A 19,470-nucleotide genomic window follows, 5' to 3' on the forward strand; every position below is an offset into this window, starting at 1 on the left:
TGTGCAGAAAAGTACAGTGTTTTAATTAGTTTTTCCATTAACTGTTTCAATATATTATTTTTCATTTTTCTTTCCTAAACAAAATAAAGTGACTTTTAGCCCCATTATAAAACAGCCAAAACCACTGTTCTGCATAAAATTTTATCTAACAAAAAAAAACACTTGAAATCAAAGACAGAGAACTCATTTAAAAAAACGTACATACATAACTTCATAATTTTGCGGCTGAGGGACATAACTATTGTGCGAAAGTTTTATTTTGAAGGGTACCATCGGACATGTGCAAAAGCTGTTAACGATTTCAAAGCCGGAAGTGGCCAAACTTTCCCACAAGTTTTACTACCAGCCTTTGCAATGGTGTTGAAACACTGTCACTCTCAAGTCAAGGTCTTTGCTCGTCGGCAGTATGAAAATCGGTTTCTCCTCGCTTCAGAAAAACGACAAAGTGAACGTCTATTCTACAACGATTCACCTAGCGAACTTACTTGGAGACATTTCAAATTACGGGCAAGTTTCATGAGTTCTTCATCTGACATGAACCGAGTGAGGGTACAAGCTGGCCTCAGAAACATGCACCTGTCCGGAATAGGTGACTTCTAAACACTTTTTGTATACTTACACTGTTATAAAATAGCCATGGAAATGAAATATGACCCATTATACATCGGGCAAGTGACGTCATAGTAACCTTGGTTGTTATATAGTTTCATTTATTTGAAATCTAGATGTGAGTAGGGGCAATATTTTCTATCCCATTTTGCATTTGTCCATTTATTTTTAATTTTTGAAATTGGTCAAAAAAGTCCATCGCTAATATTTTTAATTTTTGTATAGCAATGGCAAATATAGTGAAGATCAATGGGAAATTTGACCTTTTATATGCTCATGTATTTATTACCCTTTATATATTGATTTATTCTTTTTTGTTCTCTTGTCTACTATTTTGTCCAAATATCGGTATTTATTTTTAGGCTAATGTTATCATTCCTTCCATTTTATATTCCTCTCTATATCACAAACAACAGGATAACCATACATAATCTGTGCTAACACAACCATAATTACTTTGGTGTGTGTTTACGTGATCAACCATAGCCTAGATGTTGGTATTAACATGATAATATGGTTGCCACCATCTTCCATTATAACCCATTCGGAAAAAAATGTCTTTTTCCAATCAGAGTCTTACCAATAACTTGCATCTTTTCAACATCACACTTAGATAAGCGTTCCGTCAGGTCGACCCAGCATGACTCGCAAGCGGATATTCCTAAAGTCCGCAAGCTGTTCTTTGACACTCACGCGGTGGTTCGACTCCTTGAAGAAAACGGTCTGTGCACTCGCCACAATTTCTTTGTGTGATAAATCCGCTTCCTAAATTCAAACGTTTTCCTTCGTTAGGCTTCGCGACTGCCCAAGCTGAAGCCTTGGTTAAGGTGCTCTTGAAGATGACCAACTCTAACATGGACACCATTTACAGTGACATGGAAACCAAAGTACAGCAGGTAAATGTTTACATTTTTGGTACACGGTCGATTAGTTGCCGGTCTTTTGGTCGCCCGGAAGGTAAGTGATAATTACCATTTAAATCGTTGCTCAAATTCCCTACATACAAACTGTGAATTACTATTTAGTCATACTTAATGCCCTAGTAATTATTAGGCTAAAGAAAAGCTCCAAATTTCCCGTACTTTTATTGTGTTTTGTTGGCGAACTTGTTAAGACCCTGGACGCAGTTTCTTAAAGGGACAACACATGTACATACAAACTCTTATACACACACGTCCGCTCAGTGAAACTGCTCATGGCCATTGTTGGCTTTTATAGATGCGTACACTGTGTTGTTTTACCTTGTTTTATCGCTGGTCTTTTGGTTGTCGGTCTTTTGGTCGCCCGTTGTCGCGGTCGGGGCGACCAAAAGACCGCGACCAAAAGTCCGACGACCAATTGACCGCACACGGCATTTTTATGTGTATAGGCCACAGTTCCATAATACAGGAAAATGTCTATTTTGCAATACATACAACAATTTCGACGTGACAGACAGATGGACTATTATCTGCTGCAAAAGGTTGCCTTTTTTCAAAATATCTTTTAAGAATAATATGACTCACTATTATTTTTTATATTGCTTGTGTCCATTTTTAGGAGATTATGATGCAAAAGGTCTTGTCTCAAATAGCAGCTTTAAAGAAGGACATGATCATTATGGAGAAAAGCGAGTTTTCAGCGTTACTGGCAGAGAATGAGGTAAGCAGGTTGTACAAGAGTTTCAAAGTTATTCACTATACTTGCAGATTCACTAATTAGTCATGGATAAATATCGTTTTTTTGAGATCTTATGGGATAATGAAAAATAAATATCACAACACTTATAATTGCTCCATCACAACCCTATTCTACCACCCACAATGAGCAGATCATATAACTAAAGACGCTTATTAATATTGCAGAAATTAAAGATCCAGCTATTGCAGCTGAAGACGCAACTATCTGTAAGTAAGAATTTGTTGTAATTACACAATATTGACATTACAATTAAACTCTAAGTTAAATGGATTCATATTTTTCATTGTCTTTTAGGATGTGATGAATAAAATACGCTCAGACACCTTTTTAGATATGAATTTAGAGAAGAGTTGCGTGAAAGAACTGGTAACTCCACCGATCTTGGTCATTTTTTGATAAAAATGGCACCTGATTATTTTTACATAGGATGGCATGCACATCTATATTTTCAGAAAGCGGACCATGAGAGGAAGCTTTTGGAAACACAGACTGAAATTCTGGAAAAGGTCTGTATACGTGACATAGTGATATCGTCGTCGCTAAATGTACAAATTAAAAGCAGTTTTTTTCCTCATCATTTTCTTTTGACCAGACAGCCGAGCAAGATCGTCATCTGACTCAGACTAACATGAAAATAGACACAGAAGTAGCAGGTTTGAAAACTATGCTGGAGTCGCATAAATTGGACTCCATAAAATACCTCGCAGGTAAGAAATAACATACAGTATATTTAGATAGTATAGTATTCCTTTCTGACATTAGTTAGCGACAAATAAATCTCATTGCAATCTATTATTTAGGCCTGTAGTTTTAAAAAATGTAAAAAAAAATCATGCTAATTCAAAATACAACAAATAATTTCTGTTTTGTTTTTCCCTCTTTAGGGTCAGTGTTCACTTGTCTGACCGTGGTTTTGGGTTTTTATCGTATCTGGATGTAAAGAGCAATTTGATGGTGTGATATTCACAGACTTGTTTGTTGTTTTGTTGAATGTTTATAAGCGTTATACTTCTCCAAAATGGCTGAAGTTGAAAATTATAAAGACTTCTGCACCACCAAATGTTCACACGTAAATATGTGTACATTTTTATTTTATTTAACTATCATTTGTGTCACTTGTGTGTAATAAAATGAGTTTTTAAAAAGGCTCATTGTGCTGATCAGTACTTTACAATATGGCAGACTTAAATTATTATGGTTATTTAAGAAAAATAAATGTAAAGATTTGTTAAGTATTTAAGGTCTTATTATGTGTATCACTGTCACATCAATTGCCACATCCTGCAACCGCCACTAGGGTGTGCATGGGTTATGCTTTTGTTTTGAAATTTTTTTGAACCGGAGGTGTAAGCATTACCGGAAACATCTCTAGTGTGTGTTACAACATGTGCATATGACACTCAATTCTTTACTGGCGCACTTAATACCATTTGATTGTAGTTTTACCCATAAAAGTTACTTTCATAATAGTGTATGTTAGTAGTAATTATTTATGTATTCATTTTTTTCACACGACAACTGGCGACATGGAGTAAGTAAGTGATCAAGCTTCAAGATAAACCGGATGTGAGTAATTGCCAAAATTATTTTTAAACAGCAAAATCACTAAACACCAAATAAGATAGTGTATGGCATAACTCTAATTCGACCGCGTGATTGTTATGTTTACAGACCCCGTGCAAGGGTTATTTACTGCAGTCATGGCTGATGCGTTCAGTAGCAGCTCGGAAATTGCAATACACCGTCAAGTGGACCTCCAAAATAAGAGAAGCATACCTCTCGAAAAGCTTGATGAATTCTATCAAATCGAGAAAACCTGCGATTTCGTCCGTCAAAATAACTTCAAGAAGGTACTCTTCGACATCTGCCCCGTTGTTGCAACAATACTTGAAATTGGGATTAATATATTAATATATATATATATATATATATTTTTCAAGGTTGCTCTGCAGTTTCCTGATGAACTTCTGCATGATTCCACCGCAGTGGCAGCTGAGATAGAAAGAATTACTCAGGCAAAATTATTTATTCTAGCGGACACATCGTATGGCAGGTAAGTTCTTTAGTTATTTGGGGTGCTCTTTGTATTATTGAAGTATATTTTATTTTGGATGTCATCCTGTGCAATAATGAACTGTATGATTTCAAGCAGTTTGTGTATCTCCTTTTGGTTGTGATTGCTTTGGTCAGTTGCTGCGTGGATGAGGTGGCAGCAGAACACGTTGGCGCCGACTGCCTGGTCCACTACGGTCGCGCCTGCCTGAGCCCGTCCAAACGGCTGCCCCTAATGTATGTCTTCGAGATCGCCAGCATTGACGTTGACAAGTGCAATTCGGCCTTCAGAGAAATGCACACTGACCCAGAGGCCCATATCCTCATTCTCTACGACGTTAGATACGCCCACGCTATTGGTAAGCACAGACATTTACGTCACAATCAATGTTCCCTCTAAGCTGCGCACGTGCGCAATTGCGCACTACTCTCGTCTTCTCTGCCCACAGCAAATCATATGGAGCGCACAAAATAAAATCCCCATTTATTTATTTTTTTTATATTTGTTTTAAATTTTTTTAGCTGTGAGGCCGACGCGCAAACCACTCATCCGCCGGGCCGCCCATTCATAGATATTAATCATTACGTTTTATTATTATTAGTTCATTTATGTGTTGTAGACATACACCTGCTTATGGCAGGTGTGATACTGGTGTGTTCCCATAGCGAGCAATGATGATGTTGCTCACACTGGTACTCAGTGTGCTCAGGGGGGGTTGTCTTTCTGCCCAGACAAACAAAAAATTAGAAGGAACATTGGTCACAATGTCTCACACTTTTGGCAGAAGTCTAAGAATGGATCCGGAAAAAAAATGAGCTCTTGATTAACTCCTCTTTTCTCCCCTCAGATAATCTTGCGTCACTGCTTTGTGAAGACTATCCAAATGTCGTTTGTTCACAACTTGTTGTGGAAGGCGAGCACTGCTACAGCCACGGTCGGCGTAAAAAAGAGAGTGACGAGGACCAAGACGAGCCTCGTATTCACTTCGGAAGACAGTTGTCCTTGAAAAGCGGACTGAGCATTGAGGATTATCACATGTTCTACGTGGGCCAAGATGGAGCAACTTTGCGTAACTTCATGATGACGTGGAATCGCTGTTCCTTCTCGTCGTTTGACCCAGAGACATCTACCGGGGGTACGGAGTCTGCCGGGATCAACCGCGTGCTGATGAAGCGCTTCTATGCTATTGAAAGGGCGAAGGACGCCAATGTAGTGGGCATTTTGGTGGGCACTCTCGGCGTGGCCAACTACCTGGCTATAATCCGGCAGCTGAAAGACGCTATCCGGAGCGCGGGAAAGAAGAGTTACGTGTTCGCCATGGGGAAGCTCAACGTGCCCAAGCTTGCCAACTTCCTCGAAATTGACATTTTTGTTTTGATTTCGTGTCCTGAGAACCTACTGCTGGACTCCAGTGAGTTTTATCGACCTGTAATAACGCCGTTCGAGATGGAAGTGGCCTGCAACAGAAACAGGGAGTGGTCCACGCAATACGTCACTGACTTTAGACATCTTTTGCCAGGTTAGAGTCTATTTTTCTGCAGCTTTTCAGTTTATGGTTAAGCTTTTAGCTGCCATTTAATTTATAAGGCATTTTAGTGAAACTAGGTGCTTCTTATGGGGTGTCAAGATAAGACTTTAATTATTATATATTTATTATATATATTTGTTTTTAGCTAAACTTTTTGAAAAAGTTTCAAATGTCTTAAAAACAAACTACTGCGGAAGCTTTTATGCTAAGGTTAGAATGGCAAATGCAATTTCTAATTACATTTATAAATGTTTTATTTTTTTACGCACCCCGTTTAGGTAGAATGACAAATATGATTACAAAGTTGGCTAATGTGATTAACCATTTTGCATTGATAGTTTAATAAAGGACTACCATTACTTGATTATAAATGTAATGAATATGAATGTTAGCCCGTATTTGATTATATTTTTACCTTACGTGCTTAACAACACACACAAAAAACGGTATTTACAATATTAGCTTCTTGTGTCTTCTAACTTTTGCCACGATATTTTGTTTGTAGGTGGAAAAGATTATGTACCTCTGCCAAAGGAGCTAAAAGAATGTGACGAAACAGACGTGTCTTTAATCACCGGGGCAATGAGAAGCTACAAACTTGACTGCGATCCCGAAGAGAGCTCAAACAGTTCTTCACTTGTCTTAAGAAACCCAACACTAACCGTGGCCAACACCAACTCTGCTGGTACGTGTCATTTAAAGCCCCCCGGAGAGCAGATTTTCCCTTGTTTATTGTCCTAAACATGCAGTACAAAGTCAAAGCACACTCAAGCGTTAACGCTGTCTTTCAGCATCGTTTCTGGCAAATCGGAGCTGGCGCGGCTTGGAGGAAAAGTTGGGAGAGACCCCCGTCCGGAAAGCTGTGGAGGGCAGGAAAGGTATCGCTATTGCCTATGAAGAAGAAGGAGGATAGTGGCAACGTTAGCGAAATATTGACTTATTTGACACTTTTGAGGCGGGTGAGTTGTGCATTTCAATTTGCATACATCACTGGTTATTCACAGGAACCTCCTCCACAAAGGATACAGGAAAGATGCCAGTGTTTCCATTAGAACGTCCTTCCAACCAGTCCTGGTTAACTGTAGGGGGAAAATTGGGGGCATCGTGGATGAATTATTAAGAAAAAATGTGTTCAAATAGGGCTGGTTGCTCACTTTTACTGATGAGAGTGATTTGATCTCCCTGGTTAAAATTTAGATCTTCGGGATTTGATGACTCGTAGGAGTGAAGTGCCACAAAAACAACCTCGTTTTGTTGTTGACGTACTCTTGTTTGCTAAAGCAGATCACGCGGTTATTTGATATGTTTTCTTGGGAGTATTTTAATTTTGTTGGACTCACTTCTTTGGTATGACACCATAATGTGAGGTGTTGGTTCTGAGCGCGACCCCAAACATTCTTCATGTCTGTGTTCTCGTTCAAGACACTTTCTGGATCTGATGTCAACCTTGGTTGAATGCAAATTTGTTCAGCGCTTGATCATGGAAACGTGTAACATTTTAGGTTACCTCAATGTGACTGAAAAGGTGGAGACGTTCAGTTTTTTACTGATCTTTTCGATGAGGGTTGAGTAAGTGGAGCCACTTTTTAGAGACAATGCAAAGTTGAACGTGTAACGCACTTTGACAATGCAGGAATTGTCAGTAGGCCAGGCTTCCTGAAAACCAGTCAAAAGTATTTTTCAAATATGCTTTCTTCTTTTCTTATGATGGCGTTCGTACCTTCTGCTGAAAATCTCCATTGCTTGTGTCTACACGATTAAGACCTTTATAAAGAAAAAATGGCATTCACAAACAATTTTCTTCCACCAAACTTCATTTTTTTCCCAAATTGTTATAATAATTCACGCAAACCTTGTTTCCTCTGCGGCCTTGTCGGCGGTTCTCGACTCGGAGGTCCTGATAGTTCCTGTTTGCCAATAAGCGTTAAAAAGAATTATAGCTTTCAATAAAATGTTTTGACTCCGACGTGAGTTTCTTACGTTCTTCCGCTTAGTATCCAAGGACATTTCCATGTGTTCCAGGTAATTGTAAGGAACAAGTCCCTTCTGTTAAGAAATCATTGTTCAAATGTGAGGTTCTAAATACAAATGCAGAGACTATTATTCAAGAAGTGGTAAGCATACTTACTCTTCCATTAAAGATCACGGAGGCCCAGTTGTCTGAACCCCTCTGCAGAACAAACACAATGTTGCCAGGCACAACTGCCAGCTCATCGCTCGTCTCGGGAATAAACTCGTAGCGCACAATGTGAGGGTCTCCTTCCAAAGCCCTTAAGAGTCGTGGTGTGTAATGTATTGTAAACATTCATTTTCATATGAACTCAAGTCATTGTTTTCATAACTTTACCTCATAACCTCGGGCTCCTTAGGACCTGACGGTTCCTGTTCAACCTGTGGTTGGAACATACGGAAAACTAGGGGTTAGGGTTAGGTTAGCTAACCCATTCCAGATCCCAACCTGAAGAAAATTGTCTGATGTCATTTGAAGGAATGAAAATCTTGAGCAAATAATGTTGTCAATTCTTGCAATTTCAAGGGTTCTCTCATGTTCTCTCAAATAAAATGCCTAAGAAAAAGCTCATTACGTTACATTACCTGTGGCTTTAAAGGGGCAAATCCAGAGAACTGATCCTGAGGAACAACAGATGCGACCACCTAAAAAGATTTTGAAGAAACGTACAGGTTTGATGTATTCTTTTTGTTGTTGTTGTTGTTGTACTATAGATAAAAGTGTATGTGACCTTGGCTTTTCCCAAGTAATCCTTCTTCTCCAGTTCAGCAACATAATGCTTATTTGGTCGAAACAGCACCGTGGCCGGGAACTCGACTGCTTTATAAACTTTCTGTTTCTGGAATTGATATCAACAAAACATTCACCAAAGGTAGGGAAAAATTCTCAAGGTACATTTTGCATTGACACATTCCATTAAAACAGGAATCAAAAGATCTAGATCAGAACAGACCAGGATAGACTGCATAGCCCTGTCAAGGACAGAGATCTTTGTATCCGTCTTGTACTCGAGAGCCTTGACGAGGTTCTTCTGGGCTTTTTCCCATTGACCCATGTGAGCCTCTGCCAGGGCCATGTTGTGTAGAACCTTTGTTTAAGATCCAAAATGGTAAAAAGTACATTTATTCAGTGTTTTGTTTTTTTTTAATCACGAAATGAATAACATTTTCATACCTCACATGCGTATAACTTGTATCGGAGACCAAGCACTTTGTAATCTATCAGCTGGTTGCCTCTCAGAGCCTTGTGGGCCAGTTGGAAATCACTGACACTCTCCTCATACCTTAAAGGAAAAACAGTCACTTGCAAAATGACCATAGAAAGCAACTTGTAGACGTTAATGAGGTAATAACAAATAAGCCTTGCCTCTGTTTTTTGTAAAAGGTAATTCCTCTTTGGAAGAAGGCCACAGCCAAATGTTCATCCTTGCAGATGCTGCCGTCAAAGGCCTAAAAACACAAACCATTTCACTTCCTAATGTGCGGCAAAAAAAGAAACGGTATGGCCTACTTCTTCTTTTTCAGTGACTTGCACTTGCATCCTACAGAACATCACATTATTGTCGTTATTTTTATTATCATTATTACTTACAGCAATCCATATCTAATTTCTCCTCAATCAAATACCAGAAATTCAATGTTTTTAAAAAAAAATATATAAGGGCATACTACCTTTTCTGCAGCATCCAAGTTTTGGTCCAAAAGCTGGAGACAGCCTATGTTAAAACAAATTTTCGAGTTCGGTTCTTGGATGGACAAGAACATCCTGAGTGCTTCGGCCAAATTCTTTCTGTCTAGACACGTTACAGCGTCGTCCCATTGACGAAGAGTATCCAAAAAAGACATTGTCGCTGGTTAGTTAGGACTTCACTGTGTGCGATAACAGCAAAAAAAGGAAGCTGGAGTCCTTTTGATTTGTACTACCAAGATCAGGAAGTGATGACATGAATTGTTGACACATAAGACTGCACCATCGCTTCTCTTCCCTAATTGTAGATATCACCAGTGGACCTATTAATGGCATTTTTATTTAAATGCTTGTATTGTGTTAAAAGGGTCCCAATATTTACATCCTGTCTGCCTACCCAAGTTCAGTGTAATTAATTAGATTATTCATTTCTCTTCTACGCTTAAAATGTTTAAGTGATGCCTCATGCACTTTGGCTTACAGTTTTGAAGTCACGGCTCCAAATTCAGATTCTGGCCTTTTAACGCATGTGTTTTATTATGGTATGGATGGAAAAAATGTGTGTATACGTTGACACTATTTAAAGTTTGTTGACATTTGCCTCTTTTAACAAGAACAATGTCAATCACATTTTAACCCGTAAAACACATCAAATAATATATAGTGTACCATACATCGAACCTTGATTTATAATTATTAATTCTCTTATTTTGAAAACAGAACGTGTATTTCCTGTTATTGAACTAGCTCTACAAACATGGCTCTCCTTCATTATTAGATTACGGATTTTAATGGCATGTAAAGAAATGGATCGGCAATATTATACAAAAATTAAGAGGCATCGGGCCAAGTACAAAGCCGTAAATGGAGTTTTGACGCATTCCTTGGCTTGTTTTGCGAGGTGTATCTTCTTGTGACCGTGTTTACACCTAACTAGCTAGCCCCTCTGTGGGCTAATGTAAGCTAACAAGATGGACCTTGGAACGATGTTGTACAACAATTTAAAAGATGTTACTTGGAGTACCACAGCTTTGCCATTAGATCAGTTTGTCAGTGCTTATAGATTGCCTCAAATCGCCAGGCTGGACAACGGTGAGTCATATTTTAGACGCTCCAAACTATTCGAAGCTAACTTATCTTCCACTTGCTACTAACTACGAGTTGTTTGTGACTTTCCAAACCGGCTACACGTGTTGTTTAAAGTTTTAACTCGCCGTCTGTTTTATTGATAATGATTGTAGTACGTTTTTGCCCCCCAAATAAGGCGTTATTGTTGTATAATAATGCACACAATGTGGACGCCAGTGAGAGTATTGACTGACTGTTGATGACAGCTGCAGACTTGCAGCATTGACATTGCGCACATTTTATTTGCCCAGACATGGCAAATATGCACAAAATCATATGAAATGACAAAGTGCACAACCTTGACTTTCATTAGAACATTGGAATATCGCAATGATTGAACCTTAGCTATTGTTGCATTATTTATATCAAGTCATCATTTATCTCCATATGATGCAATACAGTACCTATTTTGAAATCAAGTGATTGTTTTGCATTCCACAAACTTCTTGAGAAATACTGTTCTAACTCCTTAACATTCACAGAACAGGCACATTTGCATGCCACATGACTATAGTTTTAACTGCGATTGGTTGGCGCCCAATTCTATTGTTGTTGGCTGGGATCGGCTCCAGCACCCCCAGAAGGTATTCTATCTTCTTGAACAACGTGGCAATCACTCATTTGTTTTCCCAATTTCAGGCCAGCTGGTCGAAGGGCTTCGAGACAATGACTACCTCCTGATTCATTCCTGTCGTCAATGGACAACTATAACTGCGCACAGTCTTGAGGAAGGACACTACGTGATTGGACCTAAAATAGAAATCCCCGTTCACTACGAAGGTAACATTTCATTCCTTGTGGCTGGAATAAAAACCCTTGCTTACAAGTGTAAATGGGATTTTTTTTTCTCCCTCCATTTCAGGTCAGTTTAAGCTGCTGGAACAGGACCGAGATGTCAAGGAACCGGTGCAATACTTTAACAGTGTAGAAGAGGTAGCCAAAGCATTTCCTGAAAGGGTTTACGTCATGGAGGAAATCACGTTCAATGTTAAGGTAAGGCTCATATTTTTTTACTGGATGTCTGATCGTTCTCAATTGCTTCAGAAATGATTTAATTGTACCGAAGGGTTAGATTCATTGTGTGCGCAAAAAATGTAAACTAGCATGTTTTAGGCTCTCAAGCATAAAATACCTGTGGCCCACGCACTCCATCTCAATCTGATGTGAAGAGCTGTGAATAAATGTTTATTCTTTACAATTAATTCAAGGCCTTTAATTTTCCTCTAACTTTTTTGCACATTTTTTGCTTGTACAGTTGTAAAATTGGTCCTAAATTTTATTAAATATGGTCTTTAAAAGTCTTCATTCGGCATTCCCAAACCTGCAGAACCCAGTTTAGTCATTAATGTCTTGTAAATAGTGACTACTACTGATATTGACTGATGACACACACTGAGTGCAGAGAAGAAAGACATAAAAATTGGATTGGATTGGACAACTTTATTCATTCTGTATTCTGGAAATTTCATTGTGACATTAGCAAGACGGTGATTAGACAGAACAACAAAGCAAAAGCACAAAGTACAAAGCACATCAAAGTAAATGGGATCATAAAGAATCACCAAATCCAATCATGAAGACAGAAAAGCAGCAAAAACACAAAAACAAGCAAGAGTGGACGGAGGTACCGCCACCGGCTGCCACTTGAACGGCGCCATCTTGGTTGCGGTAGCAAAGACGGATACAGACTCAAAAAGACGTAAAGTTGGTCAAGAATTTCAAAAAAAAATCATGTCACATAATCAAACAGTGGGCAATGCAAAAATTATCATTTTTGGCTGACATAACCAAGCAAAAGCAAAAAATCAAAATCAAACATGGGACTGCCCATGACCACAAAAAAATCCTTAAATTGGGGTACTCACAAGTCAAGGTACCACCTAACTGGGTCACCAGAGCGTCTGACCTGTGTAGAAATGTGGGTTATTTTTCCATATGGAAATGAAATTATAATTCTTGGACTCTGTCATCTCTGATAGGTGGCTTCAGGGGAATGCAACGAAGACACTGAGGTTTACAATATAACACTAAGCACTGGCGATGAGCTGACATTAATGGGTCAGGCTGAGATCCTTTACGCCAAGACCTCCAAAGAAAAATCCCGATTGAACACCATTTTTAGGAAGATCGGTAAACTCAACTCCATCGGTAAGATGGGTCGAGGCAAGATGCCCTGCTTGATCTGCATGAACCACCGCACCAACGAGAGCATCAGCTTACCTTTCCAGTGCAAAGGACGCTTCAGCACGTGTAGTCCGCTGGAGCTTCAGATGCAGGATGGCGAGCACACCATCCGGAACATCGTGGAGAAAACGCGTTTGCCGGTCAACGTGACGGTTCCCAGCGGTCCTCCGCGCAACCAGCACGACCTCCACCTCATCCGGGAGGGTCACCGCTACAAACTGGTCAACATTCAGACCAAGACGGTGGTCGTGTGCTGCGTCCTGCGAAGCAACAAGATCATCCCCATCCATTTTCCTTTCCACGTTGCTCTGCCTCGATTCATCGTCCCGGAGGAACTGCTCCAAGGCGAGTTGTGGCTGGAGACCATGGTCCATCGCTGGTTTGCCTTCTGTCAGGAGCAGTTCGATATCGATGACTACTCCCGCGCCGTCCGGGACGTGCGGACGGACTGGAACGACGAGGGCAAGAGCCCGAAGAAGCAAAGCGGCGGGAACGGCATCTGCTGCGCCGGCGGTACAACCAACGGGTGTCCCAACAGCATGCAGATCCCCAGTTCTTTAACGTACGCTCGGGACGAACTAACGCAGTCCTTCCATCGACTCTCCGTGTGCGTTTACGGGAGCAACCTGCACGGTAACAGCGAGGTGAACTTGCAGGGATGCGCCAGCCTCTGCGCCGATTGGGCTCTTCTGCCCTCCGACAGCATTCCGACGGACTCGGCGCAAAATGAAAACTTTTCCGTAGAAATGTCGGAGTGCCCCAACAAGCAGGCGCCCCTCACCAAATCCGACGTTCCCTACGAGGAGCTGTGGTTGGACCAGCTGAGAAGCCAGATGCCAATGTCTTCAACTGAGGGCGTCGAAGGTCTCAACAATGGTTGCGCTACTACGTTGACAACCTCCACGCCATCTTGCCCCGTTTCGTGTCCTCTCGGAATAGCTAGCGTCCCCGACGTGTCTCTCACGCCACCACCAGTGCCGCCCAAATCGGAAGCCGTGAGTTTTACCTCTGTAACTAATCTGTCAAGACGTTACGGCTCCGTATGCTGCCAGTTTTCTAAGCCACGCCGTCCGTCCCTTTCTAGGTCAAAGAAGAATGTCGCTTGCTGAACGCCCCGCCGATTCCGCCACGTAGTTTGAAACAGATGCCGCCAGTACCGATGCTATCCAAGCCTCGGCAGCAAGAGGCACGCTCGCCAAGTCCAACGCTCTCCTACTACTCCTCTGGCCTCCACAGCATGTAAGAAGTCTTGGTCTGATAATGAACATGTTTGGTTTGTGGCAAAATTCAGGGTTAGAAATGATATCCTTCACAGATGAACTGAATTTGAGTATGTCTAAACTTGATGCCGATGTGATGAACTTCTCTTCTTTCCCCCCATCAGTAGCGGCGCTTGCGAAGAAGAGGCTTCTGATCCGCCAGAGAAAAGCAGTGTTTGCTACCCGTGGAAGTGGCCCCGTCCCGCCAGCGGCGCAATGCTAAGTTCGCCGTCCCACGGGATGTCCTCCAGGTTGTCTTGGCCCAACAACTTCAGCGGCGGAGATGGTCACGCTTTGGACGACTTTGGGCCCGCCGGCTCCCGCAGCTACTACAGTTACCCGAGGAATAGGTCCGCGAATAACCCCAAAACTTGCAGCCTGGTTGACTTTGACGGCCGAGAGTGCGCGTCCGGTGGCGTGACTCTCAGGCTGCGCGATGAGTCTCGAAGTAAGTCCTGCACCAAATCTTGTAGCTACAATTCGGATATGTACAGACAGATAGACGAAGGCGTAACCAAGCAGAGCCTCTCTTGCCCCATCTTGCCGCCAAGAACGGCAAAGTCAACCAGCTTAAAGAAGAGTTTAGAATCCGCATCTGGGTCGGCCACCGACGGTCAACGGGACTCTTCGACTCCCTGCGTCATTTCACGGCAGGAAGACTTAACGCCAGATCCGAGCCCCGTCTCGAACTCGGAAACTCCCGGCTTGACTTTGGGGTCTCTCTCGGCCCAGTGGCAGCCCCCGCCCTGTTTGGCCGGCCTTTCGATTGAAGAGGTGTCCAAATCGTTACGATTTATCGGCCTGCCCGACGACATCGCGTCCCTCTTTATTTCGGAGAAGATCGATGGGAACCTGTTACTGCAGCTCACGGAAGAGATTCTCTCCGAGGACTTCAAACTGAGCAAACTGCAAGTGAAGAAACTGATGCAGTTCATCAACGGATGGAGACCCAAGATATGACGATGGAGGAAGACTTTGGGTAAACTTAATATGCTATTCACCCTTCGGCCATAATGCAACCCCAGTTACCACATTGTGGGTGGCTGGGGGGATTTCCATCGGATTTAAATCTGTGACTGCTTTTGGAACCGGATGAAATCATTTAGCACTTTTTGGGCGTTGTTTTTTTTTTTAATGTCATCCACGTTTTACCTGTTTGCCTCTTGCGTTATCCCCATAAGTAAGCAAACCAAACTGGCACAGGGAACAAGGATATCTGCTAACCAAACCAAATGAGATGTGACTGCTTTGTTTTGGTAGATTTTTGCAGTTAACTAGGTACAATTCATTGAGTTTAAGTTCTCAAGCATCAGCAATCTATTCTGAAACAGCTTCTCGGGTTTCCACGGTGCCATGTTTTCACCATCCTAACCAATTTTTCAAATGTTATATCCCAAGTACGTATATTGTTAGTTTTATTTTGTAGTAGTAGTATCTCCGCTGACAATTGCCAACCACTTTTAACAAACTTCTTAGGCTTTCTCCAGTCCTAATCACCATCATTTGCATTTTTCCAGATCATTTTCAAATCATGTTTACTTGAAGCAGGATGGCATCTCCCAGTCAAGGTTTGTGGGAAAACTGACACCTGGATTGAAATATTTAAGTCTATTAGAATAATGCTAACATACAATGCGAAACAACAAACAAGCCAAACGATATGATCATTGATATTAAGGTCTTAATAAAACTTTAGATAAAAATAACTCCCACTTTGACACACTTAGACCATGAACACATGCAAACACCATTGTTGTTAATTCAGAAAACATTGTCTTGAATTTGTAAATGTATTACAGGGCAAAACTGTTACTTACTAAATGACTTAAGATGAGTTCTGATGGCAGCAATATAACCTAACTACGTTCACTTAGTAATACCAGAATATAGCATATAAAGCTATTTTAATTCATGTCTATAAACTAGGACACTGTCACTTGTAAGACAATTATGAAATCGGATTTGTGACGCCCCACCACATGCATGACAATGTTTTTTTTATATTGCTAGCTTTGCCCTTTTGTCTTCTACATCCATATTCAATTTTTTTTCCACTTCTCATGATCTTTGAAACCTAATTTTGAGAGTGTTTTTGTAACTGTCATAAATAAGCTAACCAAGTGTAGTCATTTCAAATCCAGATGGCTATTAATCAAGTTAAGCAGGTTTTCGCCCACACTGCCATCTTATTGTGCCTTTTATTCTAGTAACTCACGCCTTACTTGGACTACCACAACAAAAGTATGGCTCTTGCACTTTTATTCCCGTTACAGTTCAATTAAGAACGTCTAAGTAAAGCTAAATAATCCGAAGACAGAATGCACTTCAAGTTTTTTTCTACCAATTAAAACGATACATGATTGTCCTTGTTTTAAATGTCCTATAATGAACAGGCTCAACACTTATTAATATTATTATAATTTTTTTTACAAGCTTTTTTAGGATGGGGAACTTGACCATTAATTCAAACAGCTATTAAAAACTGAATAGTGAACATGCGCAAAACAACAATAATGACTTTATTTTTCTGTAATCGTGACTTTATATTTCAAGAATGCCTTTAAATCATAATCTTGTAGTGGGATATTCTGTCAAATTTATTATTGTGTTTTTTTTTAATCAATAATTGATTCTGTTTTTGGTTTTTTTAATTCCATTTTGTGTGTGGTCATCGCATTCCTTCTTTGTTTTTTTTCCATCCCTGCATGCAATGGTGCCGCTCTGATGAAATAAGGATTGGTATCGGTTCCATTGAGTTATTTTATTAATAGAAAGTATACTATGCAGCTTTGTACTAATAACCCCATGATGTATGAAGGTGCCTCATAAACATCTACAGAATATTGGTTATTTGTTTCCCCTCAAGTGTTACATGCCTTTTGACTTTTCTAATACGTATGCAGATGTATTTTTGATTACTAATGCAAAATATTTTAAATCTAAAAAGCTTGTTTTTTGTTGGTTGTTGTAATACTGGTTTTATTTCCATTGTATGTAACTCGGTTCGAATTATGGGTTCTGCAGCAACACATTTGTAAAATAAGGAGAAATTTGGTCAGCTGCTTGAGTTACGTGAAGGTATTAAGGATAAATAATAAACCAGGTAACTTCCTTTGTTTCCCTCAGTGTCCCTACTCGTATAATTATTCAGGTCCTTATGATGGATGTCGAGGATATTAAATACCTTTTCAAATGTCTTCCCTACATACAAAGTCATTACTTGAAGGAAAAACAAAACAATTAAAAATTGGCTCCATCATTTTGAAATATTATATATTACAGTCATTTTTTATGAAAAAACTTAATATACATAGTCATTTTTTTAAATACTATTAATATACATTGTCATTTTTTTAAGAAAAATGTCTAACTATACATAGTCATTGTATTAAGACATAGGCTCCAGCACCCCCCGCGACCCTAGTAAGGATAAAGTGGTTCAGAAAATGAATGAATGAATAAATGAACACTACTATAGTTCATTCATTCAAAGAGGGATGCTATAGTTACTATAGCATCCCTCTTTGAGTTTAAAGATACATTAGAGTTTCATTGTAATATATGTACACATGTACTGTTTTATAGCATCAAGACAACAAAAATCACCACTATTCTACGTCATCTTCAAAACATAGATAAACACAGTTGGAAGGACAAACTATCTCGTGAAGCGCGGTAAGCAAGCCACCATCTTTTCCACATTCAATATGGCAGGACAATATGGGCGTGGTTACGCCTACTGACGACACAGGTGCGTAAATTAAGCACATGCGCAGTGTCTTGCCCTTTGCAATGGCGTTTTGTATGCCGACGGACGACGAGCACCGCGAGGTAAGGCGTCGAGCAATTTACTGCTCAAAGTGCATTTTTATCACGCTATCGGGAGATATTTTTAGGAATCAATGGAGCCAAAACGCCAACGAATCTATTAGTTTAATGCCAGGTTGAACACAACGTCGACAATTTAAGTTTGTTGCTCCTTTTCACCGCGAGACTAGCTAGCTAGCTTAGCATTAGCGTCACGACGAAGCTTGCCGTTTGGATTGGATAACTTTATTCATCCCGTATTCGGGAAATTTTGTTGTCACAGTAGCAAGAGGGTGAGGATGCAGGAATAGGAAAGACATTTTAGACATAAGTAGATAGGTGAAAGTAAGTTAAAAAATACATTTAAATAGTATGTTGCCCGTTTTCTCTCCATTATTGATTCGTGTAGTCGTGTGTCTTTTGAATTGAATCAAACAAAGCCGAGACACCAACGGATAGTTTGTTGGGTAAAGGCTCACTTAGAAATGACATCCAAAGGCACGACTTTTGTGTTCTATGTAATAGTTTTCACGGCGATTGCTAAACTCCTGTTTCCAATTGTAATGCTTCGCTTATTTTGAACCGAAACTACATTTTAATCATGCTTCGGTTTTCACAACAAAAAACATTTATACACAAATTGTTAAGCCAACGTTCTCCCAGCTGTTAAGGTCACTGTATGTTTAATCGCCTTGTCTGAAAAGGGGAAAATAGCACGCAGTACTCTAACTTATTTTCATTCTATATCTTGAAAGGTTTCTCTTTCCTGTAATAATTGTTGGGCAGCTCCCAAATAGCTTGATTAAATCAAGATGCATGTCCACAGATCAAGGTAAATCTAGTTCCAAAAACACCTAAGCCTGTCTGTTGAGTCTCTATATATGATAACTTTTGCTTCTTTTTTTTGCAGCATGATGCAGCTCTTCCTGCGTGCCCAGAACAGTCACACCATTGAGGTAATAGGAAACTGTGCCAAATCACGGTAAGACTACTTTAAAAAATACACCTGTCTCTTTATATATATATATATATATAACTTTTGCTTTTTTTGCGCACAGGCCTGTGTCCAAGTGATCTTCCTTGCAAGTTCGCCTATCTCTGCATTTTGGAGAATGCATTTGTAAAATAAAAGCTTAAGACAATATAATCTTGTGTAACATTTCACACAGGCCTGTGTCCAAGTGATCTTCCCCTATCTTTGCATTTTGGAGAATGCATTTGCAAAATAAAAGCTTAAGACAATATAATCTTGTGTAACATTTCACTGAGTTGTTACACCCCCCAGCGGCACCACACTTTCAAGGTAAGTACATTATTTTAGTCACACATTTAATATTTCCATGTTTTTTCTGAAGTCCAATTCTTCCAAGTGTTAATTCCCCCAGTTTTTTATTATTTTCTAAGTGTATTTTACCAAAAATAATTCTAAGTGTAAAATTGTTTTGTGAACCTTTAATTCCCCCAGTTTTTTTAATTCCCCCAGTTTTTTTAATTCTATTTTCTAAGTGTAAAATTGTTTTGTGAA

General features: G+C 40.0%; 4 protein-coding genes and 1 long non-coding RNA gene across 6 annotated transcripts; 4 read left to right on the plus strand and 1 right to left on the minus strand.

Annotated features, from left to right (window-relative positions):
* The first annotated feature begins 277 nt into the window (after positions 1 to 277).
* mcur1 (mitochondrial calcium uniporter regulator 1) lies at positions 278 to 3,437 on the plus strand. Its single transcript, XM_077624588.1, has 9 exons — positions 278 to 589; positions 1,223 to 1,330; positions 1,402 to 1,505; positions 2,149 to 2,250; positions 2,454 to 2,495; positions 2,584 to 2,655; positions 2,742 to 2,795; positions 2,882 to 2,996; positions 3,174 to 3,437. Exons 1-9 carry the CDS (start codon positions 355 to 357, stop codon positions 3,227 to 3,229), a joined length of 888 nt encoding a protein of 295 aa, XP_077480714.1. The 5' UTR covers positions 278 to 354; the 3' UTR covers positions 3,230 to 3,437.
* Positions 3,438 to 3,555: 118 nt separating this feature from the next.
* Positions 3,556 to 7,836, plus strand: dph2 (diphthamide biosynthesis 2). Its single transcript, XM_077624587.1, has 7 exons — positions 3,556 to 3,855; positions 3,961 to 4,139; positions 4,230 to 4,342; positions 4,480 to 4,700; positions 5,190 to 5,861; positions 6,376 to 6,555; positions 6,662 to 7,836. Exons 2-7 carry the CDS (start codon positions 3,990 to 3,992, stop codon positions 6,781 to 6,783), a joined length of 1,458 nt encoding a protein of 485 aa, XP_077480713.1. The 5' UTR covers positions 3,556 to 3,855; positions 3,961 to 3,989; the 3' UTR covers positions 6,784 to 7,836.
* ncf2 (neutrophil cytosolic factor 2) lies at positions 6,584 to 9,767 on the minus strand. The gene is made up of 16 exons (XM_077624589.1): positions 9,552 to 9,767; positions 9,247 to 9,329; positions 9,055 to 9,163; positions 8,834 to 8,968; positions 8,612 to 8,719; positions 8,466 to 8,525; positions 8,218 to 8,261; positions 7,999 to 8,140; positions 7,851 to 7,916; positions 7,723 to 7,777; positions 7,591 to 7,634; positions 7,378 to 7,526; positions 7,211 to 7,316; positions 7,025 to 7,145; positions 6,857 to 6,949; positions 6,584 to 6,761 (listed from the first exon to the last, which is right to left on the minus strand). Exons 1-15 carry the CDS (start codon positions 9,723 to 9,725, stop codon positions 6,858 to 6,860), a joined length of 1,488 nt encoding a protein of 495 aa, XP_077480715.1. The 5' UTR covers positions 9,726 to 9,767; the 3' UTR covers positions 6,584 to 6,761; position 6,857.
* Positions 9,768 to 10,285: 518 nt separating this feature from the next.
* On the plus strand, positions 10,286 to 17,256 carry garem (GRB2 associated, regulator of MAPK1). Of its 2 annotated transcripts, XM_077624699.1 has the most exons (7): positions 10,286 to 10,659; positions 11,335 to 11,475; positions 11,558 to 11,688; positions 12,675 to 13,874; positions 13,964 to 14,118; positions 14,264 to 15,117; positions 15,656 to 17,256. In XM_077624699.1, exons 1-6 carry the CDS (start codon positions 10,539 to 10,541, stop codon positions 15,096 to 15,098), a joined length of 2,583 nt encoding a protein of 860 aa, XP_077480825.1. In that variant the 5' UTR covers positions 10,286 to 10,538; the 3' UTR covers positions 15,099 to 15,117; positions 15,656 to 17,256. The 2 variants fall into 2 exon arrangements, with proteins under 2 accessions (XP_077480825.1, XP_077480823.1); XM_077624697.1 differs by having other exon boundaries at positions 14,264 to 17,256.
* A 554-nt stretch (positions 17,257 to 17,810) lies between these two features.
* Positions 17,811 to 19,192, plus strand: LOC144091852 (uncharacterized). The gene is made up of 4 exons (XR_013305894.1): positions 17,811 to 17,969; positions 18,701 to 18,777; positions 18,856 to 18,927; positions 19,004 to 19,192. It is a non-coding gene; the product is annotated as an uncharacterized LOC144091852 (long non-coding RNA).
* The last annotated feature ends 278 nt before the right edge of the window (positions 19,193 to 19,470 follow it).

The sequence above is a fragment of the Stigmatopora argus genome, chromosome 17, assembly GCF_051989625.1.
Source record: "Stigmatopora argus isolate UIUO_Sarg chromosome 17, RoL_Sarg_1.0, whole genome shotgun sequence".
Lineage (NCBI taxonomy): Eukaryota > Metazoa > Chordata > Actinopteri > Syngnathiformes > Syngnathidae > Stigmatopora > Stigmatopora argus.

Coding starts and splice junctions, on each gene's coding strand:
- mcur1 (XM_077624588.1), top strand. CDS start 355: ATGGTGTTGAAACACTGTCACTCTCAAGTCAAGGTCTTTGCTCGTCGG. Junction 2,496..2,583: donor AGCTGAAGACGCAACTATCT/GTAAGTAAGAAT, acceptor ATTGTCTTTTAG/GATGTGATGAATAAAATACG. Junction 2,796..2,881: donor AGACTGAAATTCTGGAAAAG/GTCTGTATACGT, acceptor TCTTTTGACCAG/ACAGCCGAGCAAGATCGTCA.
- dph2 (XM_077624587.1), top strand. CDS start 3,990: ATGGCTGATGCGTTCAGTAGCAGCTCGGAAATTGCAATACACCGTCAA. Junction 4,140..4,229: donor GTCAAAATAACTTCAAGAAG/GTACTCTTCGAC, acceptor ATATTTTTCAAG/GTTGCTCTGCAGTTTCCTGA. Junction 6,556..6,661: donor GGCCAACACCAACTCTGCTG/GTACGTGTCATT, acceptor GCTGTCTTTCAG/CATCGTTTCTGGCAAATCGG.
- ncf2 (XM_077624589.1), bottom strand. CDS start 9,725: ATGTCTTTTTTGGATACTCTTCGTCAATGGGACGACGCTGTAACGTGT. Junction 8,526..8,611: donor ATTACTTGGGAAAAGCCAAG/GTCACATACACT, acceptor AAATCTTTTTAG/GTGGTCGCATCTGTTGTTCC. Junction 7,778..7,850: donor TGGATACTAAGCGGAAGAAC/GTAAGAAACTCA, acceptor ATTGGCAAACAG/GAACTATCAGGACCTCCGAG.
- garem (XM_077624697.1), top strand. CDS start 10,539: ATGGACCTTGGAACGATGTTGTACAACAATTTAAAAGATGTTACTTGG. Junction 11,476..11,557: donor AATCCCCGTTCACTACGAAG/GTAACATTTCAT, acceptor CCTCCATTTCAG/GTCAGTTTAAGCTGCTGGAA. Junction 13,875..13,963: donor TGCCGCCCAAATCGGAAGCC/GTGAGTTTTACC, acceptor GTCCCTTTCTAG/GTCAAAGAAGAATGTCGCTT.